Below are 24,285 nucleotides of genomic sequence, written 5' to 3'. Positions count from 1 at the left end.
TCTACCGTTGTAGGTTTCCATTGTTTTTTTCATCTCTTCTACTGTACCTTTCATTCCCATAAGTTCTGTGATTTGTTTTTTCAGACTTTCCATTTCTTCTTTTTGTTCACTCCTTGACTTCTTCATGTCCTCCCTCAATTCATTGATTTGGTTTTTGATGAGGTTTTCCATTTCTGTTCGTATATTCTGAATTAATTGTTTCAGCTCCTGTATCTCATTTGAACTATTGGTTTGTTCCTTTGACTGGGCCATATCTTCAATTTTCCTGGTGTGATTTGTTATTTTTTGCTGGCGACTAGACATTTAATTACCTTAATTAGTTTATTCTGGAGGTTGCTTTCACTTATCTTACCTAGGGTTTTCTTGCTAGATGAGTTTGTTGTCTATCTGTTCTTTGACCTTCAGTTCAGCTTTCTCTGGGCCTCTAGCTTAAGTTTTGTTTAACAGAGGGTAATTTTTCACTTCTCGTTTTCTTGTTTCTTGCCCTGCTTGTAAGGTGCCTTTTCCCTCCCCACCCTTAGGAAGGTCTACATAGGTATTACAGACTCCAGCCAGGTTTTCCTGGACTAAACTGACCTCCTATCAGGGGGAAAGAGTCACCTGCGTCAGTTTTCCCTGAGGGTGAGACCCAGCAGGTTGAAACACTTTCCTGTGAAGTCTCTGGGCTCTGTTTTTCTTATCCTGCCCAGTATGTGGCGCTTGTCTGCCTGCGGGTCCCACCAGCAAAAGATGTTGTGGCTCCTTTAACTTTGGAAGGCTCTCCCTGCTGGGGGCGTGGTGGAGACAGAGGAGAGGTTGTAGGCTGGTTTTAATGGCTTCAAATTGCCAAGCCCTGGGGTCTGAATTCCTTGAGAGAGGGATTCCAGCTAAATTGTGCTTCACCCCTCCCCTCGGGAATAAGCAGGAGACAGCCCTGAAAGCAGTCTGTTTCTGCCTATGCCTGGGGCAGTTGCAGCCTGACTAGTCCCACCGCTGAATCCAGAGGCAGCCAAGCCTCCATAGGAACAGCCACAAAAACTTCTGTTTTGTTCCCTTTCCTCTTTTTCGGTTAGCCCAATAAGCAACCTCCACCTTGACCAGTTTCGCCTGAGCTGGGGGCCTATTTTTAGTAGTCAGAATTTGTTTATTAATGCCACAATTGGTGTTTGGTTGGACTCGGTCCCTGCTACTGTTAGAGTGTCTTTTGTTTCCCTCCGGGAAGCCGCCTGTGGGGGAGGGGCGCCAGGCGCTGGCCACCACAGCTTGGGGAACTCACGGTTCTGGAGACTCGCAGCCGGTCCAGCTGGTCCAGACTGGGGTACGCTGTGTGTCTGGTCACTATCATGGCTCCGGGAGCTGTTCTGTACTGTTTCTGTTTATTTAGTAGTTGTTCTAGAGGATGAACTAAAACGCGCATATTGCTAAGCCGCCATCTTGGCCCCTCCTCCCATCACTTTTTTTTTAACAGGGTCTTTACTTACGAGGACATCATATGATCGTACCATCTCATGCTCTTGCCGTTCACTGGGACATCTTGGAAGGAACCCTGGAAGTCTCTCGGTGGTCCGGAGGGTGGGTTTTCTCACTGGGGAGTAAAGGTGAGGGCAGAGTCAGACACTGAGATGCATGTGGAGTGTGTTACATGAAATTAACAGTTAGGCAATAATTGCAAACATACCAAAAATGCACTGAAAACCACCCGTGGACCTCTTCCTGCTCCCTACAGAAACGGAGGCTATGCCTTTGATCATATTTCCTTTGGACATTTTTTCCAAGAAATAAAGCATTACAGGTAGATTGAAGCCCCTTCCCCCTTGCAAATTCTCCTTTTCCCACTTACCTAGATGGACTATCACCCAGAGGCAGGGTCTCCTTCCTGTTTGTGTCTTTATAATTTTATTTTGTCTGTGTGCATTTCTTATAGTACAATGTACTCTTTGATGTATTGTAGAAATTACGTAAATGATATACCTTAAGAACCATTCTTCAGCTTATTTTTTCTAACTTTGTTTCCAATATGTATCCTTATTACTTATGCATTTTCACCTGCTCTAAGATATTTGCTTCATACAGAGGTCATTTGCTTCAGGTTCTTTTGTCCCATCTAATGAAGTATTTTGTTTCTTTCTGTCTGGCTTTTGTTTCTTAGCTTTTGTAAACAATGCTGCAGAGAAGATCTTTGTCCACAATTCCTTCTGTCCAAGGGAGGATTTATGTGGGGTCCATGCCAAGGTGAAGCAGCAGAGCAGTGAGGTTGCTGGGTTGTAAAGTTTGTGTCACTTCAACCTCACTAAAAATTGCAATTTTGCCCCAATAGTCGCACAGCTTGCCCAGCTATTTCCCATTTCAGTGTGGGAAAGCCAGGTGGTGAAAGCCCCACTGTCTCGGGCACCGCCCCAGTGCAGGGCCGCGGCCCGTGCTGGGGCCAACACGACCCAGCCCTCAAGAGCTGCCCCCGGTTCCTCCCTGGGTCTCACCCCCCCCCCTCGGCCTGGCAGCCCAGGGAAGGGCAGGGCGTGGAGGCTCCGTTTGTGCAGGTTCCCATCCAGAGGAGCTGCCCTAGACCTCCTACGAGAAGAAAGTACTCCGAGGCCAGCATCCGTTTCTCTCAGAGCCTAATCGCTCACGGAAGAAAAGTATTTGTCCCTTCACTCATTCAGTCACTCAACAAACAGTCCCTGAGTGCCTGCGTGGCTCAGAGCTGTGCCTTCACAGAGCATCCGCCAGCTGGAATAATAAACAGATTGCACAGGTAAATCAGGTTTTCTATTAGAAGATAATAAAAGTTGGGAAAAAGGAGAAACTAGGGCAGGGGAAAGGGCAGAGCGATGCTGGGCAGGGGTCATCTCTGAATAAGGTGGGCACATTTGAGCACAGTCTAGAAAGAGGAGAGGGTGAGGGTGCAGGCATAGGGGTGGGGGCATTACTTTATCAGCCCGCTGTGTGGCTCTCATAGGCAAGCTGACCTTTAAAAGAATTCCACTGTACAAAGAAAAAGAAAAGAAGGAGTTTCTCAATTTAGGTAAATTGATAAAGGTGCCCACGCAGTGCCTTTTATTGGGATGTTGGACGTGTGCCAGAGGCTCACATGACTCCCTCTGGACAGGGCCACACTTGTTCGGTGACAGGCCTTGTGGTGTTGGCTCACAAGTGCGGTTGCCATGGAAACAGTTAACCAAACATAACTAAGGGAGAAGAGATGAGGTTTGGAGGTCCAAACCCCCAGGTGGGGAGGAGGGGAGCAGGCCTGCTATTTTCCCGACTCACCTTGTCTGCAGCTGCTCCCCAGACTCGGATTCTCAAAATACTTGAAAATCACTCACAGGCCCATTTCTATGGGAGAAAGGCAGGCAGACAGGGGCCTCACCTGCTCTCTCCTTCCCCCTGAATCGCGATGGTGGGAGATCCTGGGAGCCACCATTGAACCGGCTGGGCCTCCCTGGGCCCCCTCGGCACTCGGGGAGATGTTTGCACAGGCGCGATTACCTGGCCGATGAGATTAGGAGTGAGACACGCCCTTGGGATAAGAGGGACCAAGGTGACGTCACCCTGCGGCGGCGTTTCTTACTCTCAGCCAACGCCTCCAGTTGGCTTTCCTGTGTTTAGGAGACACCTTTTAACCACTGGGGCTGAGCTGGAGTGCAGCCTCCTGCACCCTCCTTGGGCAAATCTTATCTTGAACTCTTTAAGCAAACAGAGCCCGCGGAATAAAATTGAGGCCTGCGACAGGTTCTCATCCTGGACTCTGGAGCAGAGAAGAGGAAGGCCAAAGCACCATGGAGCTCAAGGTGACCTGCATCCTGGCTGCTGCTCTCCTGCTGGCCCTTGGCACCCTGGCACAGGAGCAGGCTGGTAAGACGCAACCTCAGCCCGGGGGCCTCTGGTGTGACTCCCCATCAGGGGTCCTTGCTTTACATGTCATAATTCTGAGTACCCCTTCTGTGCCGGGGGCCATTCTAGGCACTGGAGAGGGTGTCCCTTTCTACTGAAAAGCAAAATCGGGGGGAGACTGGAACTGGATGAAAGGGCCCTAAGGAGACCTTTGAGAAATGCCACGAGGGTGCAGATTTTCCCTGGCCGGGAGCTGCCTGCCACGCAGAACCGACACTAGAATATTCTGCTCTTCTTTAAGTGTTGTATTTAAAAGAGGGGTCTTTGGGGTGGGTTGTAAGAAGAGTTCTCCCCATGTCCCAGCCCAAGGTGTGGCCCCACCCAAGGCCGCGGGTGCCCTTACAACTGGCCAGCCAGCCGGCCCAGGGCTGCCTGCTCGGGGAGCCACCAGCTCCCTCGGTGTCTCCCACTTGTGCCATCCAGCCATCCTGGGCGGCTCTGGCCCTTCTAGAGAAGGGAGAAGGGCTCCTGGCTGCCTCTGAACTTGCGGGGGGCATCATTCCTGTTATCTGCAGGACAGGAACAAAAATCTCCTGTCTGCCAGGATGGCAGGCAGAACTAAATGTGGGGATGTTTGTGACAAGTGCTTTGCTAACTCCAGAGTACCAAATAAACTTCATTTCTTATTGTTAGATGCATGTTTAAGGGCAGGGGGTGGGCAAAGGGACTTCCTGAAGTTCTTAAAAGAAAGATTTCCTTAAGAAAGCATTTGAGGAGAAGGGGGCTCAAAGATGAATTGAATGATTGGGGGTAGCGGGGGGGGCAGTTAAGGGGGGGTCAGGAGGAAGTTTCCAAAGCCTCCTGTAAGGGAGAGCTGGTGAGCTTCAAAAGCCAAAGAGGAAGTGCTCTTGTGTCGGGGGTGAAAGAGGGGTGGGGAGGAGGGGAGCAGGCCTGCTCTTTTCCCGACTCACCTTGTCTGCAGCTGCTCCCCAGACTCGGATTCTCAAAATACTTGAAAATCACCCACAGGCCCATTTCCATGGGAGAAAGCCAGGCAGACGGAGGCCTCACCTGCTCTCTCCTTCCCCCCGAATCGCGATGGTGGGAGACCCCGGGAGCCACCCTTGACCCTGTGAGCATGCTGCTCCCCACATCAGAACGCCCACACCTCCTCCTCACCTGGCCAACTCCTCCTACAGGAAGCCTTCCTTGCTTTGTTCAGCCTGGTAGCTAGTTGCCCCTCCACTGCCCCTCTATGCCCTCTGCACATGTCCTTAGCACCCTGTGATCCCCACAATATGTGGTTTTGTGCACTAATGACTTTTAATTTCCAGATCCTATCACCTGACGCAGTACCTGGCATGAGAGCAACCCAGGGGGACACAGGCTGTCTCTTTTGGCTCAGGCTACCCCCTGTTTCCAGCACACAGAAATGGTGCTCAATAAATCTCCATCAATAGAGTGAATGAAGTTTAATAATTGTTGAAATTAACAAGGGAATGGACAAATTACCTAGGTAGGTCCAGGTTCTACAAATTCCAGAGACATGGTGTTTTTCCCCCGAGCCTGAGGGCTTCAGCATCAGGGAATGAGGACTGTCTCTCCAGTTGGCTCCTGAGCCCTGGGTGCCTGCTAGCAGTGCCAGGCAGTTGTGGATTTCACCAAGAAGGACGCCAGCCTGGAGTCTGCACGATGATACTGAGGAATCCAGCCCACCACTTACCTTTACCTCTCGCCCCGATGCTTTCAGAGACATGTGATATGCATCCCCAGGAAAGAAGGAATTGTGGCTGGCCTGGTGTCAAGGCTCGGGAGTGTAGAGAGAAAGGCTGCTGTTTCGATGACACTGTTCGTGGGTTCCCGTGGTGCTTCCATCCTTTGGCTGTAAATCAAGAAGAAGGTATTGCCATGGCAACACTACAGGGTTTGATGATGTGGAATTAGTGAGAAAGAAATACGTGGGGCGATGGGACCATAATCAGCATCACCAGCTGTGTTTTTACCCAGAAAAAAGGCCGCCAGGTGACAGTGAAGGAGTTGTTGACTCTGAATCCAGTTCAGAGGGTTGGAAGGGCATGGCTTTAAGGCTATTTGGCAAGGAATCCCATTTTCTCCTGGCTTTTCTTCAGATCTCTAACCAAAAGTCTTTGGTGAATCACCCTTGGGAATGCTTGAAGGCTTGTTTGGGGTGAAAGTGGAAGGAATGACAATTAAAATATGAAGATAGCTGCTGTTTCCTAAAGCATTTTCTTATCAAAACTTTTAAGTCAAATTCTCTGAAATTGTTTAAAAGCAAAAGAAAATACTAACTCTCACTAACTCTTTTCTCCTTCCCTCACGCCTCACCATCCTAGAGTGTCTGTTTTAGAAGGAACTTCCTTCAAGAATCTGCTGGTGTCTGGAGTGGGAATCACCCTGGACCAAAGCCCCTGGGACCCCACCCTCCACCCCACCCCCAGAGCCCTTGCTGGGGCGAAGCTTCTGTATCTGCACCTTAGCTCCCTACCTAGGTCAACTGCTCCCAATTTCAGCACCAAGAACTGGCCCTCAAATTAAAAGAGATGAATCCTATTCTGTGCTTTTAGTTCTTTCTACAGATATAAAATGTTTTCCTTTCTTTCAAAGAGCAGTGCAACATTTTCATTTCTGGTTTCTTGTTGTTGATAATGCATTAATGCAGGGTAGCTAAACAAGGTATGAACGAGCAGAGGAGAGAATAAAGGGGAAACTGTGCGTTGGTTTAAGCCCGCTGGGTAGATTCTAGTGGTCGGTAGTGATGACGCAAGTGCATTTGATTTTGAGCAGTTCTGTTAAACCTCAAAGTGGAAGCCACACTCTTATCAAGTCATGAAAACACACCATGGTCCTCTAACATTCTTTAAATATTCACTGTAGATGTCCCAGCTGCCAAGTATTAAAACTTACTTTCCACTTCCTTTACTTCCCCGCAATGGAAACTGGCTTGGGAGACGAAACCTATAGCAAAATGTCTGCAAGTGTTTATAATCAGAACTGCAGAGAAAGTCCTTCCGAGGGGCTCCACCGGAGCTCTGAACAACTCAGAAATAAAGTGACAGGGGTGTGAAGGACTGCCCCCCCAAGGGGGGCCCCCTGCAGCAGCGACGCTCATCCGCCGGTGCCCCAGTGAGAATGAGGGCAGGGCACCCATGCTTGTCAGACGTGGCCCAGTTGGAGGCGCCCCCGGCCAGCACTGGGCACACCTGTACGCTCTCACCGGGGGGCCCGGGAGCCGTGGGAAACTCCCCCTCTCTGTAGCCAACTGGTTCCACTGAGGAAAAAGAGAGGCAGGTGGGTGTAATCAGCTTTTCCTTCCCCAATTTACCAGTCAGATAAGTCACCTTCCCACCTTGGTCACAGCGAGGTGAGGCCAGCAGACCTCAGATACTCGTGAAGGGGACTTGAGGAGGGGGAAGGAACGTGCAGACGGTGTCCAAGTGCGGACATGCTGGCCACATTCTCTGGGTGGCCCGAGAAGCACAAATCACCCGCATTGCACCTCAGATGCACAGCGACGTTGCTCTTTGCTCTCTCACTTTTCTGATCCTCACACAATTTTGCCTGCTTGTTAGAGGTAACAACCAACTAACTTTACCTAGTCTGATCCCTTTTAAACTTCCTGCTTCTGGATGTGGTAGGAAAGTGTGATGTGGTGCTTTGGCAGCCATCCTGTGATAATGAGGAAAAGGCTGGGAGCAAGAGTTCCGATGTCACAGAGCTGCTGATTCGACCCAGCACTACCCACCCCCAGATTTACATAAACCTGAGTGTCCTTAAGGTTTAAACCATTGCTACTAGGTTTTCTATTAAGTGGCAATAAAAAGCCTCTTCACCAAGTCCTGTATCTTCCCTTTACCACAGAGCAGCCAGCCCTCTGGCTCAGCCACCATGGGCAGGGAAACTCCTCTAACCTTTGAGGAAAGCCCTCAGGCAACTCCCCTGGGCTGCACCCTTGAGGGAGGGCGGGCAGTCCATCCTCTCCACCACATTTCTTTTTTTTTTTTAATGCATGGGCCAGAAATTGAACCCAGGTCTCCTGCATGTGGGCGAGCATTCTATCACTGAACGACCCCGTACCGCCTTGTCACTTTGGTTTTGTTTTGTTTTTTTTAAAGACTAAGAGCCATTTTTACGTATAGCTCTGAAAAAATGTGTTTTAAAAGTTAACATACCTCGTTAAAATGTGACTGATATCACTGAGGTGCTACGCTTGGTTTTTTTGTTTTTTTTTTTTTAACATGGGCAGGCACCGGGAATTGAACCCGGGTCCTCGGACATGGCAGGCAAGCATTCTTGCCTGCTGAGCCACCGTGGCCTGCCCTATGCTTGGTTTTTAACCCTAATTTTTCACTAATGCTTCGAGGTCTCCTCTCTCTCGGACACTTGGCACCCAGCCTCAGGGCTCAGCCCCAGAGAGACTGACCGCAAAGGAATGTGAGTGAGGGAGAACATCACTTTCCATTTGCAAAATCACGCCCATTGCAAATGGTTTCTCACGGGTACCTTCAGTCCCAGTTGGAGGTGAGGAGACCGGTGCAGAGAAGTGGCTAGAGCTTCCCAGACACCCAGCTCATCGTCGCGCCAGGCTGCCGCAGGCCAGAGACCTTCCCTGAAGCCAGAGTTTCCGATGATTTCGAGAACACAGGCAGTCGAGAGGGTCGGACAGAACCCAGAAGCCCCAACACCAGAGGGGGAGCCCACGCATTGCCCTTCCAGAGCCGGACATGCCTTCCTCCCCAGAGAGACAATGCAGCTTCTATAACAGTCCACATGGAGGCGAGTGTAACTGCGAACACAGGTGCCCTTTCACCCGAGAGCTGCTGGTTTAAGCAACGCTCCCCCGGGGCCACGAGGCTCCTTGGCCTGTGTTCCTTTGCCTGGGGGGCACCCAGCTAAGGCATTCTCCACAGGAAGTGTCTTCCACCCGGAAGGTGGCCCCAGGGGCCCAGGGGAACACTCGCAGGCTCTGTCTACCACTGTCCCCCTCCTCGGCAGTGCTCTGTCTCCCCTCCCTCTGGACGCAAGGCCCCCAGGACAACTGTTCCCCCCTTCTCCCCCTCGCCTGCCACCCGACCTCCCAGGCCCCTTCGTAGGGACATACCCAGGGACGGCAGGAGCAGCTCAGGAGAGCATTCACGGACTGTCCATTGTGGCCCCTGAAAAAAGTACATAAAAATCCATAAAGTAGGACAAGACCCGTGGGGAGTGCTTGGGGCAGGGCTTGGGGAAAACGCACAGAATAAACGCTCGCGGCTAGGCCCAGGGGAGCCCTGTGGAGCAAAGACACTGCGAAATCGGGGTGCATGCCTTGCCAAGTCCCTCCTCGGGCTTTCCAGGGAAGCCCACAGGATGTGCGGCAGCTTTGGGGTACGCTGGGGAGCTGCTGAGCTCTGAGTGTGATAAGGCGGAGGCAGCGGGGCCCAGAGGCAGGGGCTGGGAGCACACATTGGAGGAGCGGGAGGAGAGGACCGATGGAGGAGCCCGTGAGGTCCTCCTCTCAGCCAGCTCTTGAAGAAGGCATGGCATTCAGGGGCAGATCTGCAGCCCTTCTGGCATCTTGAGGGGTGGGATGGGGAAGCTCCCTGGCTTCTAGGTTCCCTGCATTTTGGAGGCCGTTACTGAGGAGAGGGATGTGCCGTTGGCCGTGAGAATAGGCCCTTGAACTGCGGTGTCTGAGGCGTGCCCACAGCAATGCAGGGACAGGAAAAAAGACAAACATGGGTTCGGGGAGATGGAGGGAAGGACGGAGCAGGAGAAATAGAGGAAGGGGAAAACCAGGCCTGATTCCCACGGCCTCTGGGTGGAGCCTGCCACCCTGAAGCTTCCAGAAATCCTGTCCACCCTGCCTCAGTGGCTGCCCAGGGCTTCCCCCTCCCGGAGCAAACTGTCCCCCTCTCCCACTGTCCCCAGCCCATGTCACCCAAGTCATGTTCACCCCAGATGCCTCATGGCAGTGACCAGAGCTGCTCCCAGTGACAGCGGGTGGGTCTGGGGGCCTGGATGAGTCTGTCCTCCCACTCCGTCTCAGGTTCCTGCTGCTCTGGGTCAGCGGGCCAAGCTCGGCAAGGGGGGGCCACGAAGCTGACCAGCTCCTGAGCCCTTTCCAGAGTCCTTGAAGCATCCAGAGTGGGCCGTGGGAAAAAGGCAGGCTGCTGCTGATAAGGCGCCTAATGAGAACAATTCGGCTGATAAGACACGCACGAGTGTTTACTAGTTTGGGTCACACATCACCTACGCCACCGCACGGACCCCGTAAAGGGGCCGAACTCCTTCCCCACCCCCAGCCATAAGCCAGCGTGGCCGGAGGGACCTGCACCTCAAAACCACCCCTCACTGGGGGAGGGAAGCCACACGTAGCATTGCAGTATTTGAACATGTTGTTCAGCAGGTCAAGTGTTGTGATATTTTCTATTTTTGACTTTAAAAACACTTCTAGTTCAGAACACCTCCGTGGAATTATGTGCCAGTTTAAATATTTTTTTGGTTTTACCGGACAGGAAGCTCAAACGCTACACTGACCAGTTCAGCACCAGACACTGGCAAAGCTGTCCTGAGCATCCCACACCCATCCTTTTCCCACTGGCCTGGAACCCACCAAGTCAGAGAAAATTCTAGAATTTTCCATGTCCTTGAATTTTCTGACAAAACTTCAGGAAGTCTCTCCTGCAGAGAAATGCACTTTTTTTAAAGAATCCAGGGCCTTCTGGAAGTAGCCAAGTGGGTGTGGGAGAAAGGTGCATCTCCTCGGCCCTGGAAAGGGTTTTCTGGTGCATGTGTAGAGCTACCATGCACCAGACCCGGCAGACTCTGAGAAGCAAGTGCAGTCTTGCCGATGCCTTGATTTGGGACTCCTGGCCTCTAAATCTGTGAGTCAATAAATCCTTGTTATTTACATGAACCTATGGTGTGCTACTTGTCATAGCAGCCTGACTGACTAAGACAGATGGAAACTTGTAAGCTGACATGATAAAAAGAACAAAGAGGAATGTCGCAGATAGAAATTGATGGTGCGGCCATGTCACAAGACAGGGATCCTGTGCCTTGGCTGACAGCTCTGTCAAGCCTAAATCGAGTCCCCTATGGGTGACCCCCATCATGGCCCAGCTGGGGCTCTTGGTGTCCCCAGCTCCAGCAATGAGACTTAAATTAGAACCACTGTTCTCTTGGTCATGCTGACCTATCTCTGGGTCCATCCATCTGTGCTCCCTCAGTTGATCCAACACAGCAAGAGCATGTGTTGGCCCAGGCGTCATCCATCTCAGTTCTGGCCCTTGCAAGCACAGCATCAGAGGGGAAGGCTGATGCAGCAGGAAGAGGGCAGAAATTCTGGACATTGCATATCCCAGGACTCAGGAGGTTGGCCCTCCTGCCCACTTGCTCCCTCTGCTAAGTGTTACCTACAGATTCTCTCTCCCCTTGCTTTTCACCACAGTGTAGACAGATTTAATAACGTGTGTGCTTTGAGCACCTTAATTTCATCTGGGAGCCTTTCTGTCCTGCGTTTGCTAGTGTACTTGGAGGTTATCATTGCTTCCAGATAATTTTTCTCACAACAACAGGGTTTTGTTCAGAGAATGTTGAATTAAGACTCAAACCAGGAACTAATTCTTTAAGCCAGGTTGTGGTTTAAGATCCTATTTGTAGGGTCACTGGGAAGGATACTGTTGGCTTAAGAAAACTCCCTCACCTTTCTTTGAGAGTATGTTTGTGTGCAGAGGTGGGAGGGGTGGTACGTGGAAATATTCAACGGCCAGTCCTGATAGGAAACGTCAACCGTTAAGAAAGAGACACATACCTGGCAACTTACCAGAACGTTATCAATGAGTATTAGGGAGGAAAGAGTCACCAATTAAAAAATTCAAGGAGACAGAACACTCCAGTTAGTAGCAAAAGGATAAATAGCAATATTTCTAGGGTATTTCTTAATTGTTCTCAATTCCAAACATTTCTCTAAGGTGGATATTTTGGGGTGGAAACAGATTAAATTAAGCATAAACATTCATACCTTTGTACATATGCAGTAGTAATGAGGTTGCATGAACCCAATAGTAGAGAATGTCTATTCTAAAGCAAACATTGGGGAGATTTCTGTGCTTAATCTGATCTAGCCCACCAGTATCAAGAACTGTGAAGGGTCTGAGATACTCCCCTATTTGCAAACTAACACGCTCCCTGGATGTCGGCAGAAGACACGAGACTCTTGGTTCAGAAACAAGGACCTGATGGTTCCTGAGATGGCAGCATGAGGATGGTATGTTGGCCTGGGTTCCCTTACCCCCCTGTTCCCGGGAACGATGGGGATGGGCTCAGATGGAGCCTACACACAGAGGGTTGCAGGAGGGCATTAGAATAGAGAAACTACTTTAGGGAACACAGATTTTTTTTTATAAGGGGCAGTTAGCAAAACTGCCCTTCGCTGCAGAGACCCTGTAACAAGCTTTCAAGGCTCTTCGGGAGTCTAGAAGAAAGGAAAGCTAGTGCCTCACTTGGAAGACATGCAGAAACTTGAGACTCACGGAGATGTGTCTCCTGAGGATCAAAAGTTACCATTTTCAGGACTCTAGATCACAGAAGAAAATAGCATTGAGGCTATTGTCATGACGCTGCATCTAAGATAAAACACACATATTTCCCTTTGTCTTTATTTTCTTAAAAATTCAGTTTTAGCTAACTTCAGGTCTATAATACAGGGAAAGGCAAAATTTGTGTAAAGGGCCAGATAGTAATATTCTATGTTTTGTGGGCCAGAAGATCTCTCTCATAACTAATCAGCCTCATAGTTCAAAAGCAGCTATAGATCATATGTAAATTAATGAACATGGCTGTGTTCCAATAAAACTTTATTTGAGAAACAAGAGATCAGGCTTTCGGCTGCAGTTTACCAAATCCTACTGCAATTTGCCTGGACATTTCATATGCTAAGTGGTATGAATATTTGAACTTTTAAAGATTAGCCAGATCACAGCTTGTCTTTACATGATGTCAAACAAAACAAGACAAAATACCACTTGGATACCAAAGTGATATTTGAAAGCAATTTAAATCTTGACTGAAGTCATACAAAAAAGAATTACTTGGCAAAATGTGTTACAATTTCATTCCCTTCCAAACTGTGTACCAAAGTTCTTCTCTGTGCATTTCTTCTCACAGCTTTGACTAGTTATTTAGTGTGTAGATAAACTGAGCTCTGGGTTTAAAACAATTCTTTTCTTTATCTACTATGTTAATCAGCATAACAAAACCCCAGAAGTTTGGAAAGCTGGAGAAGGAAACAGAAAATGTATGTTTTTCAGCTCTCCCATCCTACATTTAGTAATTTTAAAGGAATACTTCATTTAAAAAAAGAAAAAGAATACTTCTTGATTATAAAATACATTTTTCCCATGATGATAGTGTAAAAATGAAACATTATCATACCTGGATTTGGGGAGATTTATGGAATCCTGGAGAGCATTTAATAAACCCTCCTTCCACCTCCCCTTTCACAGATGAAGAAACTGTCATTGAGGAGTATAAAGGTTTGCCTTACTTATTTGCATATACCCACGTCTAGATATTATTTTATTACTTTTAGAAGGTAATTTGTGTAATGAGCAATACTAGATGCTCAATTCCTATTCTCTAGAGCTCCCTTGATATCAGCTATCCACTTCTCCATTCAGTTCTCCTTCATTAAAAGTCTGCTGTAAGCCAGAAAATGGGTAAAATTCTAAGAATGCAAAATGAATGAGGCATAGGTTTGACTTTGGATCTCACCCTACACCTACACCCTTGTATTATTTGGACAATGATTTCACCAATGTGGCTGTAAAATTGGTATGGTATTAGCCCCTCCTTTTGACTGTTGTAGGATTAAGTGAGATATAACATGTAAAGACCTTAGAATATTGCCTGGCATAAAGTCCACAGTAAGTGTTAGCTGTCATCTTAGGTATAATTGATAAAGGAGCCAGAAAAGTAAAAGTTAATTTACAATATGGGCGTGGTAAGTTTGTGATGCAGGTGAACTAAAGGTATTGTGGGGAAAAGGGTGAAGGGCGCCTATCTTCATTCTGGGAGAAGTAAGAGAAGTCTTTCTTGAAGAAGTAACTCCTGAATTAAGGGCTAAAGGAAGAACAGGAGTTAGCAAGGTGAAGAGTAGAGATGGGCATCACAGATAGAGGAGGACACGCGAGAAAGTCTCAAAGGTCAGATGTGCTCAGAGAAGTGCAAGATGCTTATATTAAGAGGGAGGGTCTAGCAATAGAAAAGGTGGAGGTGATTTGAAGACCAGTTCAAATAAAGCCTTGCTTTTCATACTCAGGAGTTTGGTCTGTGCCATAGAGTCTGTGAGGAGCCGGGGAGTGGCAGGGTAGTATATTGATAAATTTTCATTTCATAGGTAATAATGGCAAGCAGATTATTGTCTGGACAGGGATAAAACTGCTGGTGGCTTAAAGACAATTTAGGAGACACTCGTAATAAACCAAGTGAGAAATAATGAGGAATAGACAGAGTTGTCAATGCAAGTGCTTACACAGACCATGTAGGTGCCAAAACTGAATAAATCCAGCCAAGTAGGAATGGTGGCAACCGGCAGGTTGCCGGTGGGGTGGGGTGGGGTGCATGCTCTGTGTTAAGGGACTACAACACTTTCAGCCTGAAAAACTTTTTCTAAAATTCCTTGACAAACAGGCATGCTTTTTCTCTTTCCGCACATCAAAGGTGTCATTCCATTGCTTCCTCGTTTGCATTGTTTCACAGGAGAAGTCTGTTGTTAATATTATTGTTGTTACACTGAATGCAGTGTGTCGTTTCCTCTGCCTGTCTTAAGAATTTGTTTCTCTCACCGATTTTCAACAATTTGTTCTTGATGTGCCTTGATGTGGTTTTCTTCATATTTATATTTCTTGGAGTTAGTTGTGGTTCTAGGATCTATGGGTTTATATTTTTCATCAAGCCTTTAAAAAATTGACCATTGTTTCTTCAGATATTTTTCCATGCGAAATCCTTTTCTCCTCTCCTATTGTTATATGGATTATATGTGTGTTAAACTGTTTGATATTGAATCACAGGTCATTGAGATTCTGTTTTCTTCCAAACCCTTTTTCTCTATATGCCTCAGTTTAAATAGTTTATATTGCACGGGCTTCAAGTAAACTGGCCATTTCTTATGCAGTGTCTAATATTCAGCATTAATGTAGATGGTGAATTTTTCATTTCAAATATTTTATTTTTCACTTAATAGAATTTTCACTTGGTTCATTTCAGTATTTTCATTTCTCTACTGAGGTCCTCGTTTGCATCTATGTTTTTCTTTAAACCCGTGAACATAATTTGTACGTTTTTAAAAGTCTTTCCCTGCTAATCCCATCATCTCTGTCATTTCTGGATCTGTTTCTATTGAGTGATCTTTGCAGGTTATTGGTCATATTTTCCTCTTTCATCACATCTACCTGCTTTTTATTTTGTTTTTGGCATATAAATGTCATTGTGTGTCTGGATTCTATTGCCTTCCTTAATAAAGTGTTGAGTTTTGTTAAGCAGTTAATTTACTTGCAGTTTAGCTTGATTTTTTTCAAGGTATGTCTTGTTGAAATGGGTCTAGCATACATTCACAGTAGAGAAATACTCAGAGCTACTTTTATGGAGTCTTGGTTTCACCTCTGAAGCCTGAGGTGGTCAACAATTTTTCTCTACTCTGGCTAGCCATACTTCAAATACTTCCCAGCCCTGGAGAATTCTAGTAGTCTTTCAGTTTAAGTCCCTCCAGTGGTTGTCCTTTCCACAAAAGTTGCTCTTTTCCTGGCCTTCTGTGTGTGGTCAGCTTAGTATTTGTCCTCAAGCCCAAGAAGACCTTATTTTAGTTTGCTAAAGCTGATGAAATGCAATATAGGGAAATAGGCTGGCTTTTAGTATGGGGATTTATTAACTTGCAGTTCTTAGGCCATGAAAATATCCAAATCAAGACATCAACAGGATGATACCTGAACTCTAAAGTCAGGCTGCTGGTGATCCAGAATACCTCTATCACATGAGAAGGCATATGACATGTCTGCTAGTCTCTTCCTTCTCTCCTGGATTTTGTTGCTCACAGCCTCTGCCTTCAGTGGCTTCCTCTTTGAGCTTCTGCATGTTTCTCTTTTTTAGCTTCTGTCTCTCTGGTTTCTGTGTGTCCTTCTCTATAAACTTTTCTGGGCTTTTTTCTGTCTTCTAGTCTCTTATAAAGAACCACTGGGGCATGCCTCTACTGAAGAGGCCCAATTAAAAGGTCCTACCCCATAGTAGATCTAACCCAGAAGAATGGATTAGCTTTAAGAACATGTTTTCCTGGGGTTCCTACAGCTCCAAACTACCACAAATCCCACTTGGATTTTTGGAGCTTCCTTTTCTCTATTACCTAGCGCTGAAAATCCAGCTGTCTCAGTAGCTCCCAATTCCAGTCTCTGTCTCCTCAGCTCAGTGAGACTGCTGTGCTATGGGCTTCCCCTCCCTGCCATTTAGTCCAGAGAGTGCCTCCTGGCACAAAACGAGGCCCTCATGGGGCTTGCCTTATTGTTACCCTTCTCTTAGAGATTATAGTGTGGTATGGCCTGGTGTTCATATATTTTCCCCAAGTTTTAGGGCTACTTATGGTAGGAAGGCTATACTGGTTATGGTTACTTCATAATGGTCAAAGTGGAAGTCTAGTTAGTGATATGTGAGGGAGCACCAATTTGTTAGCTTATGTTTTTTTTTTTTTATGAGAATTGGGAGACAATATCATCCTCAAAGTATGTAGAATGGAACTGTGAAGGGATTGGAGAAAGATAGACACGAAAGTGCCCAGAATTATGTGACCATGAATTTAAAGTAACAGCAATTGATGATATGCATCAGCTAAGTTCAGCAGACAGAGCAGTTCTGAAGACAGTAAAGAAATGGAGTGCACCTAGGGGTACAAAAGAACAGTAGCTAAGAGAGTGCGTAAAGCAGGGTCCATGAAAATCAGGCTGGAGAAAGAGGGAAAGAAGAAAGAATTGACAGGATGAAGCTCATAGAGTGAAAGCAGGTGGGTGGGGGATTAGAAGTGTTATGGGTTTAATGTTGTCCCCCAAGCGGCCTTATTTGGAAATAGGGTCCTTGCAGATATAATTAGTTAGGTTAAGGTGAGGCCACACTGGGGTAGGATGGATCCTAACTTTAACATGACTAGTGTCCTTATAATAAGAAAAGAGATGCAGAGAGGAGAAAGTCACATGAACACAGAAGAGGAGATGGAAATGCCACAGGTGCAAGCCAAGGAATGCCAGGGGTGGCTGCCAACAGCAGAAGTGAGGAAGAGGCGAGGAAGGATCCTTCCCTACAGATTATAGCTGTTGGTGCTGTTGACACCTTGATTTCAGACTTCGACCTCCAGAACAGTGGGAGCATATGTTCTTGTTGTTTTAAGTCACCCAGTTGGTGGTAGATTGTCTTGGCAACCCAAGGGAACTGAGACAAAGGGTCTTTGGTTCTGGAGGGCAGGTTGAGTGGGGTGCAGTAACAGAGCGTGTTAGAAATCTAGGACATCCTGAACAAAAGAATAGTTATATCTCATCATTCAGAGGGAAAGAACAAGTTCTGGGTTACAAATAGGCTCCACATGTGGTCAGGAAGGGGGGTGGCTGAAGCAGAGTAACTCCCTAGAGATGAGGAGGACATAAGAATCAGAGTGATGGTGAATTTGGATGAGATGTTCACAGGAATGCTTGGATCTGCCCAGGATGTTGCTAGGTCTCAGTTTGACAAGGAATAAAGCAAGCTAGATGCTAAAATTCTGAACATAGGGGTCCATCGGATGGAAGGGCAGTAGATGACTATAGGAAAGGAAGCTCAAGATGGGTCCAATTCAAAGCCTGCATTTCCAAAGATCATGGGTTTTACATGAGGACAAACACTGGGGCTCAAGACCAATGTCTAACCCCCCAACCTGAGTCCATAAGTTGGGAGAATGGCCACCAAGCAGGCTGGAGATCAAACTATGTGCAGCAACTTCACATTCAAGTAGGGTGCTACTCATATTGTAGTTGTCACATTTACTAGGATGATTTCCCAGCAGGTGGAAGCAACCCATCTTGGAGAAAATGTATTTTTTTATTTGCTGAGAACACTGTTCAGGCTGGTGGTGCCTTGGGTAGGGACTTGAGACTCCCTCCCCTGCCCAGGATGGACACAGGGGAGGCATCTCAGGGAAGATGCAGGAGGGGCCAGGGGTGATGGTAACAAAAGGCTGAGAGATTGGGGACAATGAGGGATTTCTTTGCCAAGGATTAATGGTTGCAGCAGGAGTCTAGAAGAATTAGGATAGGGATGGGCAGTGGGAAGTTGGGTTGAGTGGAGGAGGCAAAGAGGAAAGTTGGAAAGGGAATATGGTAGAGAACGGATGACTTGGAGACAACTAAGACCAACAGAGATGTGAGATGGGGAATGTGTATCTTTTCAGGGTTTTAAGAAGAGCATGTCCCAGCAACCAGGGGTCTGGTCAGAAGGTGCTTGAGCTGAATTCAACACAAGCCCTGGAAGACAGATACCTGCTGCTGAATCAAGGCTTTTGGAGTCCATGAATCTTTGGGTCACTGGCCGCTAAACCCCAGGTTTATGTATTGCTAGCCTCCTGCTAATTCCTCTGCTCGAGTGGAATTTGGGCTCCTTCCCTCCCACGATATTTTTACTTCTTTCTCTCTTGGATGCCTCTCCTCTCCTGTCTCTCTGTCAAACCCACAAACTTCTTCCAACAGCATCTAATCCCTGGGCACAGGCAGGTCTTGGTTTTCAGGTTCCATTTTTAGGGAATGCAGAGCATTCCCATGGCGGATAAAGGGGCACATTCCAGGCATTTACTTAAAATGAGCTTGCTATTGCAAACTGCACATGCCAACTGCTTCCTCTACCTTAGCCTCATCTCCTGCGAGAGCCCACCCACTCCTGAAGATGGAGACAAGGAGACTCAGTCTGGGAAGGAGGGTTCCTGAGGCCTCCAAGGGCTCCCCAATCCTTGGGGAGAGGTCTGTTTCCACCGGCAGCTGCCCAGTTCATTTTCACCAACCTTCTAGATTCTTGTGGTGACCACACATCTTATCTGCGGACATACGGGACTTGCCCCACCTGGGCCGGAGTTCTGCTCGGCACTGGCCATGCATCCGGCTGGCTCTCCACGTTGGCAGCGCGGCGCACCCAGCTCTCCACCAGGGGCAGGGGGCGGCCTCGCAGGGGTGGCGCAGCCCCTGACCGGAAGTGTCACCTCTGTGGGGCACGCTGCCCCTCACCACCGCGCCGAAGCTATCGCAGCTCCTTTTCCTAACAAAGGAGCCAAAGGCTTGGTGCCACTGGGCAGAGAAGAAAGATTATCTGTGCTTGTTGAGCAAACAGAGAGGGTTATAAAGCACGGCTCACAGTGCCGGGCTGCATCTTCCACGGAGCCCTCGGGGTGAGGCCAGCGCCAACATGCAACCTCGCGGTGCCCCGCTGCTGGCAGTGCTCCTTGTCCTGGGGCTGTGCACCTTGGGGGCTGGCCAAAAGCCTTGTAAGTGACCGCCCCCCAAGGGTCCCCTGCGGCTCAGTTGGTCATCTCTGAAATGGGCATTTTGGGTTAAAGGAGCCCTGAGACCCTATTAGAACCCCCAAATGGCTCTAAGTTCTTGCCTTCTGCAGAACCACTCTCTCTTTCTCTCTTTGGCAGGGTCTCTTATTCCACGTGTTTTTTATTTGTTTCTCTTAAAGGAAACAGTGTCACCATATGTTAACTTGAGTCCCTAAAAAGGCATCCTAAGATTTGGGATGTTCCCTGGGTTTGCTGGATAAACTAGCCCCCAGTTTATGTTCACATGTGCTTCCCCATTATCCAGGAAGGACACACGGGGTGATGTAAGGCCAAGAAAGTTCTCCCAGGGGAGGAAGGGCTGGGAACAGAAACCTGGGGCACAGGTGCAGGCCGCCAGGGGACCAGAAGGGCTGGTGGGGAAAGAGGTGTTTTTTTTTTTCGTTTGTTTTTGTTTTTACTAACAGTTTCAGCAAAGCCTTTGCCATTTCCTCAAAAGGAAATTGCATAGTTCCAATAAGAGTAACATAGGACTTGGCAGTTTCTCCGCGAGGCAGCGAGCCTGCAGGAGGGGTCCCTGGGAGCCCCTGGGCCAGGTGGGCGCCGCTGGTGGCTGACGGCGCTTTCCGCAGCCCCCTGCCGCTGCTCGCGGTTAAACCCTCAGAACAGGAAGAACTGCGGCTTCCCCGGCATCACCATGAACCAGTGCTTCAACTCCGGGTGCTGCTTCGACTCCAGCGTGGTCGGGGTGCCCTGGTGCTTCACCCCCCTTCCAAAACAAGGTAACCACTGGGAGGTCTGGCCGCGGCTGGTGGGCGCAGGGCAGTGCAGAGCTGGCCCAGGTGGGCCACGAGGGGAGGGCTGCTGACGCCCCCTCCCCGCCACCCCCACCCCCTGTGTCCACCTGCGGCCACCAGGCGCCAGCCCTTGGCCTTCCAGACGGCACTCATTCCAACCCACAAGTATCAGTTTCTTTGGAGAAGAAAAACAACATTAAATGGCAGATGAAGCCATTTAACAGGACACTAGCTGTGAACACAGCTCAATGTTAAGAGGCTAAGAACCCGAGCTTCTCCTTTGGGGGTGCGTTTGGGAACAGTGCGTGGTATCGAGGCACCTTGTCATGAACGCCAGGGTCACGCAAAGAAAACTGCCCTGCGGGGCCGCCGGGGTGTGCAGACCTGGGCGCCCACCGCCTCCTGTCCCGCCCTGGGTGGGGGTGGCGTCTTCTCTCCAGGGGACATCAGCTCTCCCGGCGCGGGAGGGCGACAAGATTGTGAACGGGGCGCCCTTCACCTCAGTGGAAGAGTTGTTGGGGGTGTCCGTACTTCCACCAAACACGTTATATCCCTAACGGGGGTTCCTAAGCCTTGACGTGGTGGCTGACCCCGTTTCAGAGGAGAAGGTCGAGTGCAGAGGGGCGACAGGACCCCCGCCAGGCCCCACGGGCCCCGAGCGGGCGCCGCTCTGCAGAGAGGACGGCCCTCGGGGCGCGCCCAGGCTCGGAGGCAGCGGGCTTACCCGGGGAGGGCGGGAGAGGAGGACGCGAGGCGAGGTCCCCAACAAGTCCCCATCTGTCCCTCCCTGCAATCGGCGCGGCGCGGCAGAGTCGGAGCAGTGCGTGATGGAAGTGTCGGCGCGCAGGAACTGCGGCTACCCCGGCATCAGCCCGGAGGAGTGCGCCTCCCGCAGCTGCTGCTTCTCCAACGCCATCCCGCAAGTGCCCTGGTGCTTCTATCCTCTCTCCGTGCAAGGTACCGTGACGCCAGGGCTCCGTCTCTGGTTCCGTGGCGCCGACAAACGAGTAATCGGGGAGGGGGCCGGGGGAGCTGGGGGCTGGGGAGGGAGGGGCGCTGCCTCCCACCACGCCGGGGCGGCCAGGGCGCCCAGTGGGGGGTCCTTCCAGGAACCCGCAGGCGTAACCGCTCCCGCTAAAAGGTCGGCCTGCTTTTCTCCTGCTCCGGCTCTGGGGGCAATTCCAAAACGTTCCCAAGAATTTCAGTCTCTTTTCAAAAAGCCTAAAGCCTCCAGTTCCAATAACATCCTTTGTGATGGTTCTAAAAATAGCATCTCACTCTTAGCTCTGGTCCTGGTTCTGTTTCACCGCAATTGAATCCCCGTTCCCAAAGATGCCGGGTGAATCCCCGTGGGAGGGGCGCCTTCCTGCGTGGGAAACCGCTGGGCAGACTTTCCGTGCTCCGGCCGCTGCCCGCGTGCTTCTGAGCCGAAGCTCCCGGGTTTCCGTGCTGCCCTCACCCACCCCGCATGTTTAATTTCCAGACTGTCATTATTAGGACGCGCTGGCTTCAGAGAGCCCCCTGGCTTGCTGGACATTCTAAGGAGGAAGAGGGAAACCACCAGCATATCCAGCTTCATACTCGGTGATTTAGGAATTCTGGGTTTTCCTAATGTCCTTGTTATTCTTTTCAGTAGTTTAACATACAATTTATTCAAATAAAGAAAACCTTTAAAATCTGCTAAACTTCATTTAATCTCCGTTGGCACAGGTGTGGTGATGGTATATGTGTGTGTGCATATGTGGGTATGCGTGTGTGTTTGCATAGGGGTGTGTGTGTTTGCATAAAGGTGTGTGTGTGTGTGTGTGCATCTACTTTTAATACTCTTCTCATTTACTATAAATGCAACTACTCATCAAATACTTAGCAGGCTTCTCTAGCAACAATATACTATTCTCTGAAAAGTGAATTTCAGAATCCACAATCATTTTATAATTCCCATACCCAATCATTTAAAAACTAAAAGCCCAAATGCCTGAAAACCTCTTTCAGCAGCATTTGGTTTCAGATTGTAAATACAAAATTCCTTTGCTTTTACGAAATGTATCGCTGACCACTTGCTTTTGAAATAGATGCCAGGCAACGTTTCCTCTCCTTTCATGACCAGCCTCCGCCCTGTTCCTAGCAGGACTGGAGAGGAGCTTGGGTCTGGTCAGCTCTCAATCTCCTCCCAAGGCTTTGCGTCCATGTCTTCTCTTACCTGAGAGCAGCTTCGACAGCAGGCTAAATGTTCAGAGAGGAAGTTGGCAGCACATCCTTGAGGCCATCGCGGCACATGTGGATGTTGTACTAAAGCTCCTCCACAGACGTGCTTTGGCAGTCCTGGCATCGTTCAGCTCAGCGAGTGGGGGACAAGTGGGGTCACCAGGCCATTCTCTCTCTCTCGAGCTTGGCCCTCCCCTCGGACCCCTCAAGCTTAGCAAACACCCCATCACCCCAGAGAAGCCAAGGCCCCTGCCTTCCAGGGTGGGGACAGGGTCAGTGACATTGGCTTTGCATTGGAAGGTGGGCGTTTTCAAATGTTTCTTCCCAGAATGGGCTTGAACCCCACATTTCCTTTTGGGGCTCATATGTTGAAGAAGGAGGCTACATAGGCTCTTGAATTGACTTTGCCTCTGTCTTGCTTACAGCACATTCATAAGCCCATTGAAGCAATGGCTGTTGTTTTGGGGTCTCAGAGACGCTCAAGGCAAAATGTGATGGGGGCAGAGCTCAGGTTTTGGCAAATGTTCATCACAGAGCCCTGCGTTCCTCTCACACTCCTCCTGGCCATCCACGCATTTCCAGCCCTGCAGTTAGCCAACGCTGGCCATACACTGGAAAGCTACACCAGCACATATATCCTTGAGAGGGATCTTTCACACATGCTTCAGGGGCTGCATGAATTATCTGCCCTAACACTCCTGGGCTGGGCTAAAAATTGGAGGTTCTGACCCCAGAATTGATGCCGGTCCTTCTCGCATGCTGGGCTTGGTGGAAGCTCCTGACTGCATGCCACATGGAAGGCATTTTCCAGTCCTCCGTCCTCAATCTCAGGCAGGCCCATGCATAGCCCACTTGGCACAAATCTCTGTATGCAGGAATATCCTTTAATAGCCTGGCACCTGTGCGTCCAGTGGAATCCTTGCTCAGGGAACTCTCTTCTCATACCCCCTCCCCAACCCCACTTCCTCCTTTAGAAATTTTATTTGATGAATTAGAATATATTCCATTTCTGAGGCAATCGCTACATTGCTCTTCTAATTTAAGTACAGATTCTTAAGCAGTTTCAGTCTTGTTTACCAATGCCATGAGCCTGGGGCGCCTTTAATCCATGTCAAATGTTGTGACTCCCCGCGTGCTCCCACCCCCTTAATTACAGTTAACTTCATGGACACCCCCCTCCCCTCCCCCAGGTGGTATGGGTCTAGTTGTCCTACTTTCTTCTCCTGCTTTGGGACCAGCTAGTGAGACTTGAGCCCACCCCATCAGGAAACTAACCCTTCCTTGTCCTTCACCCACTGTCCAATCTCCTTCCTCCAACTTGTCTCCTCCCTTCCTTTCCTTCCCGGTCTCTATTTCCCCATCTCCCCTGCCCATTCCTGCCCCCTTCCTCTCCATCCCTCTACCTTTGGAGGCACCCATGGTAACTGGTGGACTCATCAGGGACATCAGGGACGGCCGAGGAGGGCGAGGCTTGTGCAGAGGGTCCTGCAAGTGGTCCCCTCGAGAGCAGACTGGAAGGGAAGCCCAGGTTGGTCTCTGAATTCAAACGCCTTGATTTCACGGGCTCTTTTGGCTTCTCCAGGTCTTGCTGGCAGGTTCCAGTGATGGATGGGTTTGCCAAGCAATTACAGGAAAGGGGCTTGGCCAGCTCCTGGTGGAGGGAAAGCAGAGCGCATCGTGTTGCACACGCGGGTGGACCCCCTGGGTGAGGGACCTGCGACAATTCTTTCATCTGGCAGGCTCTTAGCAGTGACATCCCTAGCAAGGTTGCAGTGGAAATTAAAACTGAGGGGTGTGAGCTTCTTGGTGCATGGCGAGACCCACTAATGGAGCTCCTGCCGGGGGAGTGGGGGCAGAGATAATTGCTGCTCCTCTTGTCCTGACACCCAGCAGGACCTGCAGGGGGCTGCCGCACCA

General features: G+C 49.2%; 3 protein-coding genes across 4 annotated transcripts in view; all 3 read left to right on the top strand.

Annotated features, from left to right (window-relative positions):
• The window catches only part of TMPRSS3 (transmembrane serine protease 3), a 52,012-nt gene extending 49,289 nt beyond the window's left edge, over positions 1 to 2,723 (top strand). The window contains exons 12-14 of the mRNA XM_077117508.1: positions 1,448 to 1,577; positions 1,706 to 1,771; positions 2,129 to 2,723. The gene's annotated coding sequence lies outside the window, so the exon portion shown is untranslated. The remainder of the gene's footprint in view (positions 1 to 1,447; positions 1,578 to 1,705; positions 1,772 to 2,128) is intronic.
• A 909-nt stretch (positions 2,724 to 3,632) lies between these two features.
• TFF1 (trefoil factor 1) lies at positions 3,633 to 6,381 on the top strand. The gene is made up of 3 exons (XM_077118977.1): positions 3,633 to 3,831; positions 5,561 to 5,710; positions 6,165 to 6,381. Exons 1-3 carry the CDS (start codon positions 3,756 to 3,758, stop codon positions 6,176 to 6,178), a joined length of 240 nt encoding a protein of 79 aa, XP_076975092.1. The 5' UTR covers positions 3,633 to 3,755; the 3' UTR covers positions 6,179 to 6,381.
• Positions 6,382 to 19,196: 12,815 nt separating this feature from the next.
• TFF2 (trefoil factor 2) lies at positions 19,197 to 21,848 on the top strand. Of its 2 annotated transcripts, XM_077118976.1 has the most exons (4): positions 19,197 to 19,351; positions 19,999 to 20,148; positions 20,974 to 21,120; positions 21,647 to 21,848. In XM_077118976.1, exons 1-4 carry the CDS (start codon positions 19,273 to 19,275, stop codon positions 21,658 to 21,660), a joined length of 390 nt encoding a protein of 129 aa, XP_076975091.1. In that variant the 5' UTR covers positions 19,197 to 19,272; the 3' UTR covers positions 21,661 to 21,848. The 2 variants fall into 2 exon arrangements, with proteins under 2 accessions (XP_076975091.1, XP_076975090.1); XM_077118975.1 differs by lacking the exons at positions 20,974 to 21,120; positions 21,647 to 21,848 and adding an exon at positions 20,209 to 20,433 and having other exon boundaries at positions 19,999 to 20,177.
• Positions 21,849 to 24,285: the final 2,437 nt, after the last annotated feature.

This window comes from Tamandua tetradactyla, chromosome 10 (genome assembly GCF_023851605.1).
Source record: "Tamandua tetradactyla isolate mTamTet1 chromosome 10, mTamTet1.pri, whole genome shotgun sequence".
In the NCBI taxonomy this organism is placed as follows: Eukaryota; Metazoa; Chordata; class Mammalia; order Pilosa; family Myrmecophagidae; genus Tamandua; species Tamandua tetradactyla.
This window is presented reverse-complemented; position numbering and strand designations above follow the sequence as displayed.

Excerpts from the sequence above, each read along its gene's own strand:
- TFF1 (XM_077118977.1), top strand. The coding sequence starts at position 3,756 with ATGGAGCTCAAGGTGACCTGCATCCTGGCTGCTGCTCTCCTGCTGGCC. Across the intron at positions 3,832-5,560 it reads CCTGGCACAGGAGCAGGCTG|AGACATGTGATATGCATCCC; the intron begins GTAAGACGCAAC and ends CGATGCTTTCAG.
- TFF2 (XM_077118975.1), top strand. The coding sequence starts at position 19,273 with ATGCAACCTCGCGGTGCCCCGCTGCTGGCAGTGCTCCTTGTCCTGGGG. Across the intron at positions 19,352-19,998 it reads GGGGGCTGGCCAAAAGCCTT|CCCCCTGCCGCTGCTCGCGG; the intron begins GTAAGTGACCGC and ends CGCTTTCCGCAG. Across the intron at positions 20,178-20,208 it reads GGGAGGTCTGGCCGCGGCTG|GTGGGCCACGAGGGGAGGGC; the intron begins GTGGGCGCAGGG and ends GAGCTGGCCCAG.